This window comes from Heloderma suspectum, chromosome 3 (genome assembly GCF_057233095.1).
Source record: "Heloderma suspectum isolate Gila_16-S chromosome 3, 16-S_ref, whole genome shotgun sequence".
Taxonomy (NCBI): Eukaryota; Metazoa; Chordata; class Lepidosauria; order Squamata; family Helodermatidae; genus Heloderma; species Heloderma suspectum.
Genome location: NC_139460.1, coordinates 238,058,711 through 238,071,450, shown reverse-complemented (window position 1 = coordinate 238,071,450; position 12,740 = coordinate 238,058,711). Strand labels below are relative to the sequence as shown.

Genomic DNA, 12,740 nt, shown 5'->3' with positions numbered 1-12,740 from the left:
AGACAACTACACTATTAAAATATGCCATATCTGTCTGTTTGTTTATTTCTTATAAGCAATCTTGCATTGCATGAGAGAAAAAGAATTAATCAAGGTCGCTGATAGCTGTTTAGCAGGTTCTATCATGTGAATAAATTACACAGCTAAATAAAGCCATATTAAGCTAGTTAACAAACCAGAATTTGAAACTATGTTTTGATCCTTTTTTAAAAAACTAAACTGAGTGTGGATGTAACAGGAAAACTGTTTTATAGGACACTGAGTTTATTTAAAATTGAAACTGAAAGCGTTTAATCATATGCCTTTTGTACACACACAGACATATGAGGAGAAAAGGGGAGGAGGGAGTGCATGACTTGAGGCTTGCCTTGGCTTGTTCTCTTAATGGGATAAAGCTTTGAAATTAGTCACTTTTCTGAAGAACTTGGAGAGGATTTTTTTTCCAGAGCTGTGGATGGTACATAATGTGTATATTCTAATAGTTTTATTCTTACTCTCTTTTTAAAGCTTTCTGCCTGAAACAATTAACTTCAGGGAGTGCAGGATGACAGAACGTGGAATAAAATGGGCTTGTGAGTATTGTACATATGAAAACTGGCCATCTGCAATCAAGTGTACCATGTGCCGTGCTCAAAGACCTAGTGGAACTATTATCACAGAAGATCCATTCAAGAGTGGTTCAAGTGATGTTGGTAGAGACTGGGATCCTGCAAGTATTGAAGGAGGCAGCAGCCCTTTGATATGTCCAGATTCCAGTGCAAGACCAAGAGTTAAGTCATCCTACAGCATGGAAAGTGCAAATAAGTGGTCATGCCATATGTGCACATATTTGAACTGGCCTCGTGCAATAAGATGCACTCAGTGCTTGTCTCAGCGTAGGACCAGGAGCCCCACAGAATCCCCTCAGTCTTCAGGGTCTGGCTCAAGACCAGTTCCTTTCTCTGTGGATCCTTGTGAGGAGTACAATGATAGAAATAAATTGAATATGCGGACACAGCATTGGACTTGCTCTGTTTGTACATATGAAAACTGGGCTAAGGCCAGAAAATGTGTTGTCTGTGATCATCCAAGACCCAACAACATTGAAGCAATAGAATTGGCAGGAACGGAAGAGGCTTCTTCGATAATAAATGAACAAGATAGAACTCGGTGGAGGGGAAGCTGTAGTAGTGGTAATAGCCAAAGAAGATCACCTCCTACAACCAAACGGGAATCTGAAATGAAAATGGACTTTCAGAGAATTGAGCTCGCTGGAGCTGTTGGCAGTAAAGAAGAACTTGAAGTTGACTTCAAAAAACTAAAGCAAATAAAAAACAGAATGAAGAAGACTGACTGGCTGTTTCTCAATGCTTGTGTTGGTGAGTTCTTTGTCATATTTCATGTTCAAGTGAAGAAGCATGGTGTTTATTGGTTAAGATGTGGAACAAAATGAAGTTTTTAAAGGTTTTTATCAACAAACTGCCTTATATGAATACTAATGTATCTAAAAATGTGTTGCCCTTTGTAAGATGGCAAGATGTGTCTTAGAATCAGCAGCTGCAGTTCACAAGTGTTTGTAAACAGTGAAGATCTTACACAAGTGTGTGGCTGTCAGTTGACAATAACAACAGATACGTAGCTTTTGATGCATAATGCTGACTGCAATAGTAACAAATATTTTTTAATCTGAATGTAGTAACCAATATATTTTTTCTAAAACAGTCTAGCATATTATAAACATTACAATGTATGCTTTAAATTGTCTTTAATAAGATTGGTACTGATGAGAGCTTTTTCCCTTAAGGCGAAGTGCAGTGGGGTGTGTGTGTGATTTTTGTTGGGATCACAGCTGGAGAGGGAAGGATTAAACCTCCCCTCCCTGCATTCTGTGTTCCTGATGAAAATTGCTTCCCTGCCTAGTATTGTACACTAAAAAAAACTTGGATGTAGTTGCTAATGACACATTTACCATTACATGTAGCATCACAGTTATGGAGGATAAGGCTATCAATGGCTACTAGTCATGATAGCTGTATATAACCTCTAGCATCAGAGGCAGTATGCCTCTCAATACAAGTTGCTGGGGAACATGAATGGCAGGGCTATTGCACTCCTGCTTGTGGTCTTCCCATAGGCATTTGGTTGGGTACTGTGGGAATAGAATGCTGAACTAGATAGGCCTTTGGTCTGATCAAGGGCAGCTATTATGTAGTTTGAACTTGCTCGCAGTAGGGCATGGGAAAGAGATGACTGGATTTTGAAGAAGAATTTGCAGGAAGAGAGAGGTAGCATCACACAATTGTTCTGGGAGGCAGTCCAAGCCTTAGGGGCAGTGGGGAGAAAGGGTGTAATGGGACTATTCCTTCACAGCAATACCAATATGCAAAGCATTGTCAGGAAATCTTTTTCTCTGGGAGGTGGAATTGCTTGTCATAGGGTTGGATCCAGACTTTGTTATACTCGGAGTACACTCATCGAAACCAGTGGGACAAGTTAGTCATGAGTAACTTAAGTCACATTGATTTTAATAGACCTACTCTAAGCATGACTAAGTCTGGATGCAGCCCATTTTTTATCCTGTGTATTTGAAAACCTAGGATAGTAAAATGTTAGAAACAATGTTCATTGCCATATTTCTCTTTTATTACACAAAGACTTCTGATGGATTTTTTTTTAACTTTCATGAATAGAACATTTTCTTCCTCACTTGAAGAACAGGAATGTTCTTGCTTGCTTTTGTTAAACATTATATAGATGTTTAGCTCGGAGTGCTGGTGTTTGAGAAACTTGCAATTTAACATTGGTGTCTAACGCGGATACCTAATATTTCTGTAATGGTAGTACTGACTTGTGTCAAAACAATATAAGAAACCCAGCAAATAATATATATAATTTTAATATGATAGGCTTGCAAACTGTGCTCAGCTCCCTGAGGCAAGTAAGACTTCCTTCTAGTTGGCCAAGTAAGGAAGGTCCTCATAAGGTAATATTTTCTGTAGTGCTTATATATAGATTTTAAGGGTGCAATCTTTTGCACCCTAAAAGAGCAAAAAATATAAATTGTTATTTTGGCCAAGATTTTTGAGTTCAAAATGCAAATAACTCTAAGGAGTTTAGGACGTTTGCATCCTATACTGCAGTGCATCCTTAAAAAGAAAATATATCATTTTTTCTAATATGATTACATTTCCCCTGGTTAAAATTGTTTCTTCACTGTCTTTTTATAGTGGCTTCAAGTTGCTGTTTTCCATAATTATTCTTAGCAATGATGATGTCAGTCACTCTAGCATTTATTTAAATTGGTATGTGATAAATTGTTTCCCTTGGGATGCCTTTTGTAAGGTACCAAATGATTCTGCATGACTAGATTCTGCATGGTTCTTCAAAGCCTGTTTTTGTTTAATGTTAAAAGCATGATCGTAGCCCATCTTTATCGTAATACCAAATCCACTCAGATCCACCTATATCTCTGCCACATGTGAGTGAAATGTTAAGGTATTTACCAACCTCTGACATACTAGGTTTCTGTGGCATTCACAACTTTCAGAAACAGTACACCAAGGCTGAAATGGCCAGTCTCATTCCACCATTAATTAAAAAGAAAGTAAATGTAATTAAAATCTAGTTAAAACTGGTGGCAAATTGATATTGTCTACACATTTTTTTTGTCCCTTTAAGCTTCAGTTGCCCTGGCTACTGAACAAAAGGGGAGCAGCACAATTAAAGGCTCACCATTCCAAAGTGGCTCTCTAAATCTTGTGAGGGTGTGCTCCCCAATGACTGCAGAATTTAATGTTTCCTCTCCAACAAGTTGTTTAAACACAGCAAAGCAGCTTTACTCAAAATTATAACCTTTCCCTTTTTTAAATCAGTTGTATTAATTGTAAAAATATAACGCATCAGTTCTGTATTCTCTTTGGAATTGTTTGAATTTATTTCAAGTAGTTAGGCTTGAAGGTATTGGAGGCTACTGTTTTTACTTACAAGTAATGTTGAGTTTTCTGCTCCACAACGTTAACATTTCAGGGACTGATGCTTTGAATATATAAAATATAATGGAAATTGGTCTTTATAGGTAAGCGCTTGCCTATTTTGTTTTTTTCTGTTCTCCACTGGACTACTTACTGATAGATGTTCTGCTTCTATTGTAACATTAGATCACACTGGCCTGGTTTGCACGTAACGGCAAGCCAGAGTATGGGTTGAATCGTGGAGTTGTTGTTTTATCATGGGTTGTTTTTGAATGATGGGTTGCTATGTGCAAACCCTGTGCTATCGTTTAACTATGGGTTGTTAAACACAAACAATCCAAGAACAGAACCCATGGTTTGTTGTTGGGTTGTGAACTCTGGCTTGTTCATGTTTAACAACTTGTAGTTAAACTATAGGTCAGGCTTCACATGTAATGTTGAATCGTGGGTTATTGACAGCACATATTCATCCCGTACTCTGAGTTATCGTTATGTCCCAACCAGGTCAACTGTGTATCCTGCAAAAGCTAAAGCTTGAGAAGTTTGCCATTGAACAATGAAGTTTGCATCCATTGGAGTTATGCTACTAAATTCAAATAGGCAAGACCATCTCTGGTTTTCAAAAAATCTGCTAACTGTACACAAATGCACAGACTGTGCCCCAGTTATGGAATATTTTACACTCCTAGTAGAACAGGATAGATCTTATACCGATTTTTAAATTTATTTTATTTTATTTTTATTTTATTGCATTTATATCCCGCCTTTTTTCCTGTTGCAAGGAACCCAAGGCGGCTTACATGATCCTCCTCCTCTCCATTTTATCCTCACAACAACCCTGTGAGGTAGGTTGGGCTGAGAGTCTGTGACTGGCCCAAAGTCACCCAGTGAGCTTCCATGGCTGAGTGGGGACTAGAACCCAGATCGCTGGGCTCCCAGTCCAACACTCTAGCCACTACACCACACTGGCTCTCCTATCCTCAAGTTTGATACCACAGCCTAGCAGCAGAAAGGAACCTGTGCTTTCTATAAACAAGATGGGAAGTGGCAATCTTTGGTTAGCCCACATAACTTTCAAGATGTAGTTTTAGTCTTTAAAATCCTTATTAATTTGTGTTATCCATATTCTAATAATTTTAACTTGTATATCATTTTAAGTTTACTCTGATTTTTCCAGGATTATCTGATGGGGGGAAAGGGAGGAGAGTAAGTCTGTATACTAGATTGTGGTAGTGACTGCTCCCACCTTCTTCCCCCTTTTCAGCAACGCATTGATTGTTATCCTTGGTTCACAGTGGAGATTTGTGGGATGTTGGCAAGTGATCACATTACATCTATTAGTGGCAGCACAGGAAGTCCTGGCTGGATTACTTGCTATTGAAATCCTGAATTAATGTTGTCGATACTCAAGTCTTGGGCATCATATTTAAGTTGATAAGGTATTCTGGTGGCCTTAGGAATTCTACTGCATGCCACTGGGAGTTTATGTTGCCCTGGGATATAATCCTGTTCTGCAGGATAGCAGTGCATGAAGTAAGGGTAGATGCCTCTGAAGGACAAGTGCCTCAGAGCTAAGTAGGACCACAGTGGCTTCCACTGTAGTAGAATGCATAAATGAGCCCTGTGTCCTTTTTGGCAAAACTGCATTACACACCAGTTTGGCCTTGCCCTACCTGGTGGCTTCCAGATGTTTTAGAATGCAACTCCCATTAGCCCTAGCCAGTATGGCCTGTGGTTGGGGTTGATAGGGGTTGTAGTCCAAAACATCTAGAGGACATCTGATTGTGGAAAGCTGCTCTAAGTAATTAACTTCTCTCCTCTTTTACCAACTTCCCTATCTGGATCTATTTATATCACCAGGATGGCATGAACAGTGAAGTCGAGTAAGCGAAGTCTAAGTCTGTACAAGGAACTAATATGTGCCCCAGATAAGTAGGCATTTGATTAATGTCAAGGTTGATGTAATTTCATTACATTTTATAGAGAAAGGTGAATTAGGCTTTTTGCTATCAGTTGGCTTGGATTCTAATTCATTGATTAATTGTTCAGAGCTATTTGATCACTACTCTTTCTAGCTTTGCTTCTGTGACCATGTATGAAAATCACTAGTCTCCCTTCTTTGGTGTAACTTTAACATTTTTGAAACCATTGTTTTCAAACAGTGGTCAAAATTCCTACTGCTAACGCACATGATGGGAGGGGGTGGAGACTGAAATGATGGGATAACATTATTAATGCTTAAGGTTTGTACTTAGTTTGATCATTTACTCAGAAATTTTTATATATGATCTAATGTAGCCAGTTTATATTAAGATATGGATGAAGTAATTTGATATAAATAATGAAGTTCATTCCATCTTTGAGGATATGGTATTCTAGATCTGTAAATAAATAATGGATACTCTGCTAAAACCATAGTTTTATAGATGTAGAAATGCCTTCCATTTTAAATTGGCTAATTGCATAGCTTAAAGATGATAGTGAAACGTGGTTGTGGGACAAGTGTAGCATCTTAGCAAGGTACATTGAACAGTTTGAATAATAACCAGTATAGTTTCAGTAACGCGCTTTTCTGACTAACAGGTCCTGTTATAGCAACTCCAGATGAAGAATTCTAGCTCTTCCACCCCCACTCAGAAAAACTGCTTGATATCCACATAACAAACAGAATAACTTTACAGATGGATAAGAAGCAGAGAAGCTGCAATGCATTTTGAGATTTTCAACACACAATGTAGCCACAGTATCCTGAATGTCATACCCTATCATGACCAGAGAAAATGACCTGGTTTGCACAAACAGCCCACATTTTGCATATTCAACCTCTGAACATGGGTTGTCGTGTTGTGTGTATCCGGCCACTGTGGGTTATGTGAGGGTTAAACAACATACCTTAGGTCATGTGAGGATTGTTTAACCCTCACATAAACCCTGCCGGCTGGGTTTGCATGGCACAACAACCCATACATAGCCAGAAGTTGAATATGCAAAATGCCAGCAAAACAACAGACCTTGGGTTATGTGAGGGTTGTTTAAAAAGTAAAAGTAAGAGTTATTTAACCCTTTCATAAGAGGGTTATTTAACCTTCGCATAACCCATGGAAGCCAGGTTTGCACGACACGACAATCCATGGTTAGGGTTTGAATATGCAAAATGCCAGCCAGTATGCACCGTGGCTCACCATGGTTTAACTCACAGTGGGCTGTTGGATCGTGTGAACTGGCCCATTGGTCACATCTTAAATTCATAATTTATTTTTGATAACCCGTCTTCTTACTAAACAGAAAATGATGATAAAGGTTAATGCATCCACAAACTAGTAAGATATTGCTGTTTGAAGTGAAGTATTTCCTTTCTTAGGTTGATTCCATTATCAGTTTTACTAAAATAACAGTTCTTTTAAACTCGTGTTTAATGTTTGTTTGTGCGTGCGCACATGCGTAACTTTTTGTTGCATGGCTTATATACAGCAGGAGATATGTATTAAGGGATATGATTTTAATACATGTCTCATGCAATTTCTGAGAATAACTTTTTCAGAGCTGTACACACCTCCTTAGGCATGTTCATCAGTGTGACTGACCCATACCACTTCATACCTGGGAATGGGACTAAGGGGTTTGTACCAGAAGGCAAACTTCCCCCTTCTAGTCTCCTTGTCCAGTGTTTTTGTGACAGCCCCTCTTCCACCCTTTTCTGGTTATTGCAGCATAATTTCATTTGCTTTGGATGTAGAGTCAAGTAAGTGGTTGAAGGAGCAGGAAAGGAATTTAACTTTGTGTTAGGGAGCCAGATTTTACTTCCTCATAGAAAACAATGGGTAATATCCAATAGGGCAGTGTGTGTGCAACCAGCCCCATAGGCCCCAGTCCACATGTGCCCAGCTCCACAAGCCCAGGTCCATGTGTGGCTGTGATATAACACTTCTGGGGCAAGGCTTGATGCAAGTGAAAATGCTAGTTTCTAGAAGGGGCATAGTGCGCTCTTTCCAGAAACCAGTGTTTTCATTCATGTCGGGGCTTGCCCCTGGAAGCGCTATATCACGGCTGTGCATGGACCAGGGCTGGGAAGGTGCAGACCTGGGCCAGTAGGGCTGGTCACGTGTGCATGGGCTCTTATTGGATACTACGCACTGTATTTTTCTCTTTAAAAACTAATGTCAAATTTGTTTTGTTTTCTGCTCACTCTGTCACAGCTACTGTTTGGGCATCAGGTAAGGATCGTAGTTGAGGAGTAAGTGGGGTGAGTTTAGGGACTGGCATGCCAGCCATGCCTGAAGAATGGTGGAGACGGGCAGGAGTAGTGGCCCATTCCGTTACCTTTCCTAATGATGGTATGGAAAGTTTTCCAGAAAAATTTCCAGTCCTTTATTTTTCCATAGAAAATTTTTCATTAGTAATGATGAATAGAGGCCAATTGCAAATACAGTATTAGGCAAGTTTGGCAGTTTAAAATTGTAGTGTTTTCAGGTGATTATACCTAGCAAGTATGCGAGAAAATACATATATATGATTTAAATGCATATATGCTTCAATGTGAAATGGAACTAATAAGTAGTGATAGCAAAATTGAAGGTGCCCCAACAATCTCAGTGGAAGAGAATTGAAGACTGCTGAAACAGATGATGGTTGTCAACATATCATGCACAGTACTTTGGGTTGCTAAAATTTATTAGAGGGCAATTGTATGGTCCCTGGGCAAGAGTCCAAGGGACCATAGGATGATTTGGAATCTCCCTTCTGAGGTTGGAGACTGTGCACTGACCTCAGAAGAGGGAGTCAGAAATCTGCCCCTGCCCCCTTGCAGCTGGTGTGGAGAGAACTGTGCTGGCCATCTCTCCGAGGTCAAAATATCAACCTCGGAGAGGGGGAAAAGGGGGCGTTCTGGTGGGCAGTGAGAAGAGGAGACTGGAAAGGCCAGGATGCAAGTTATCCTGAGCCTTCTCCAACCTCCTTCCTCTGAAGCACCCTTGCTAGACAGGCTGAAAAGCCTGTCTAGCAAAAAATCAAAGACTGGAGGATGCGGAGGCAAAGATTGCCTCTGCCGCTCCTTGTCCTGTTGGCTTCAGACCGGCAGGGCATACAAATCTCAGAAACCTCCAAGTTTGGGGACTTCTAAGCAGTGAGGCCCTTACTGTGTCAACAGTTTTCAATAGCTTTCCCCCCCTTAAATTTAAACCAAGTAAAAGAAGTACATCCTATTGTCTTTAGATATTTACAAGTATCCCAATAAAAATTTCTACATAATAAATGAAATGTAAACCACATTAAGTGTGCTTTAATGTCTTCCTTCAAATATTTCAGGTCAAATAAGTGATGTATTGTGACAAAAATTTAACTTTTTTTCTAGCTTTCTCTGCTAAACACAAGTAAAATAAACATGCTAAAATTAGATCACTCTCTACTGATCTAATTGCCCTATGTAAATCAATTTCAAAATATTCCAAAAAACATACATCAGGCTAGTTCTAACTTGCGCTTCTTTGTCAGATTAAGCCCCCCCCCACCCCCCGGTGCAAGGGCTGGAGCTGCTGTCAGTTCATCAGCTGCCAATAATATTTGAATTCCTACCCATTCAATGCCAAAATTATCTGGAAGCTGTAAGCAATAAAGTTATGGCATGTTTTAACCCAGTTAAACATTGGCCTCCATTCTTCGAGCCCAAGTCATGCTCCACTCCTAGGTATAGGCACAGTTTGTTTTGTAAGTCACACTGAGGGCTTTTTTCAAAAGATGAGTTATGCATCTCCTGAATATATTAGTTGCTCTTAAGTAACTGTGTGTGTACAAAAATACTAAATCCACATTCCTTTTTGGTTTTAGGCACAATCCAGCCCTTATGCACCTATGTGTCCTGACCCCCATGATAGACAGACCCATGGGGAGGAGCAAAGGGCACTAAAGGGTAAGAAGGGGGCCCTTTTAGCCCCTAACAAGTCTCCTGTACTTACTGAGCAGGGAGGCAGGAATAACCAGTTGTACTGGCACTTTTTATACCTTCTATCCAGCTGTTGTACACCCAGGGAGCCATCCTAGCTGGCTTCTTCTTTTTTGGCCTGGTAAGTAAAGGGTACTATGGCTATGGCCACCAACCCCTTCCTAAGGCTCTTTGTCTTGTGCAGAAACTTGGGAGACTCAGCAGGGATTCTCTCATTTGGGTTGATGTACAGTGAAGGTAAGAGACGGGAGTCTTTCTGTCCGTTTCTTAGCTTTTCCAAATAGCTGAACAAGTAAGAGCTTGTGGGAGAGGGTTGTGCTCCTTTTTGCTAGAGGGCTTACACTGCTTGAAACTAGCAATTGAATTTTTGGATGCTTCAAAAAAGAGGACTGTGCACCAGGTTAAGGGCTGAGTTTGTTCACGCGCCGTCCCATAGGTATGCATGAAGCCACCTTGAGTTCCTTGGAGTAAGAGTGGGATAAAAATAATCTCACAATAGATTGTATGCCATCACAGGCAAGATTTCAGTAAGTTCTGTCACATTATGTTCAAGCCAGCCATGCTCACGTTTCATCCTGGCTAACTTCTGAAATGTTCCTCTCATGAAGATAGCCAGATCTGACATTTGGACTTTGACCCATGCCTTCAAACATGACACACTTGGCCCAGTGTCCAGAGAGAGTATCTGGCCAAGTTGTCTTGAAATCAATTGCAGAAGGACTCCTCAGGTGAGATTCTGTTAGTGCAACTAGATGCAAGAAGCTAATTTCATTATTCATGTATTTGAAGTCCTTGCACAGTGGCCATGTGAATATATGCAGTTCTTTTGTTCCTTCTCTTGAACTTCCATGGTATGGATAAAGGCTGAAAGGAACAAGAATTATATGGACTTGACTTGTGCTGCTCCATGGATTGGTACTGAATGGAGTGCCACCTTCATGTGCACTGCACTAAAAATCCTATGTATTGCTGTGAACTGTGCATGCATTATTGGTTAATGTAATTGACAGGGCTGCAACGCTTCCCATCTAATAGCAACCACATCCAATTTCCTTCCCACCCTAAGTCAGGATTCCAAAGGTGTGCAGTAAGAAACTGTGTGGTAAATGGTGACTTGGTTTACAGCAGTCTGTTGTATATAAAAAATAAAATTTCTAATGTGTCTTCCATGTCTAGGGGTTGTAGAAGGTGACCTAGCTGCTATTGAAGCATACAAGTCATCAGGAGGAGATATTGCACGCCAGCTTACTGCAGATGAAGTACGCTTATTAAATCGCCCTTCTGCTTTTGATGTAGGATACACACTTGTTCATCTTGCTATACGTTTTCAAAGACAAGATATGTTAGCAGTTCTGCTTACAGAGGTGAGTCTTCACTTTTGCTGGTTGGTGTACTTGATGGGAGTCCCAGAGATAACGGAAATATCAACAGGTACTATTTGAGTAATGAGATTAATGATGACGCCTTCCTTGATTGGTCAGGCTCGCCATTTGGTGCTTTTGAAAGATGTTCACGTAAATCACAGAGAGATATGAATAAGATAAACACCACTGAGCCCAATGCAGATCCTTGAGGCTGCTTAGTTTCCCTCTGTTGTGTAATACAGGCAATTTTCTGATACAGAAAGAAAATAATGAAGCTGACTGACCCTTTGTGGCTAGTTTGCACAGGAATTTTGCCTAGAGGAAGTAATTTCACTAACTGTAGAAAATGACTGGATTCAGATGACACAATACCCCACACTCAAGGTTGAGTGTGGGTTGTTGAAATGTGGGTTAACATGTACTCTGAACCCAGCTGGGTTAACAAACCATGATTACAAACCACACGCTTAGAAACCACACACTAACAAAGCATGAACAACCCATGAAGAGAACTCATGGTTTTTTGTTGGGTTGTGACCCATGGTTTGTTATCATGGCTGGGTTCAGACAACACAACAAACTATGGTTCAATGACAGCCCACACTCAACCCATATTCAACTCTTGGGTGTGGGTTATTATGTTATTTGAACCCACCCAGTAGTCAAGTTCACACGACATGACAACCCACCCTGTGAAATCAGCTACACGGTGTGGGTTGCTGTCCAAACAACCCATGGTGAGCCCGACAGATGATCGGGCTCAGTGGGAGTTGTTCTCCCCCCTCGATCCTTCTGCCAGGCCAAGCAGGTATCCTGGGGACTTGGCGGCAAGTCCCTGGGATTTGTCTGCCTTTGTCCTCTTGTCTGCTGCCCAGTCCCCTTCGCCCTAGTTGTGGTTCCTGCTTTTAAATTTTATTTTGCTGTTCAGACATTTGTGCAAAAATGGGGACAAAATACATTATTTTTTTATTTTTTTGACCCCGAAATGTGCACAAATGTCCTCTTTTAAAATAAATAAATAAATAAATATATTTTTGTCACATTTTTGGAGTTGCGCAAATGCACAACACCAACTATCCAAAACATATAGTCTTGCCTTGTCTGGTGATCCTCAGGGTTTTAAGTGTTGAACTGATGCTTGTCATTGTCCTGCTTCCATTCAACGCTCCCCAGAGTTTCCAGCTGTTCCAGAAAAGGGTGACCTGGGCACCCCCCTCCTTTTTCATGCCTCCCATTCGGAGCAGTTGCAGCTGCGGTTACTGCGAAAGGGAAGAAAAGTCAGGTTGCGGGGTGGGAAAGCCTGCATCTCCCCTTTCTCGAGTAGCTGGGAACTCAGGGAAGTGTTCAATGGAAGCAGGACACTGATAAGTGTCAGTTCAATACTTAAAACCCTGAGGCTCACCTTGCTAAGTAACTGATCTTGTCCCCAATGCTTTTTTGGTGCACTTGTTTTTCCAACCTGTCACTTTAAATAGTGCGCAAATTAGC

The 12,740-nt window shown here is 40.6% G+C and overlaps 1 protein-coding gene across 5 annotated transcripts in view; it reads left to right on the top strand.

Moving 5' to 3' along the window:
• The window catches only part of ZRANB1 (zinc finger RANBP2-type containing 1), a 74,687-nt gene that overhangs the window by 19,488 nt on the left and 42,459 nt on the right, over positions 1-12,740 (top strand). For all 5 annotated transcript variants that reach the window (XM_084841482.1, XM_084841483.1, XM_084841481.1 and 2 more), the window contains 2 exons: positions 508-1,358; positions 11,065-11,252. In XM_084841482.1, coding sequence (XP_084697608.1) covers positions 545-1,358; positions 11,065-11,252 — 1,002 coding nt within the window. In that variant the 5' untranslated portion in view covers positions 508-544. The remainder of the gene's footprint in view (positions 1-507; positions 1,359-11,064; positions 11,253-12,740) is intronic.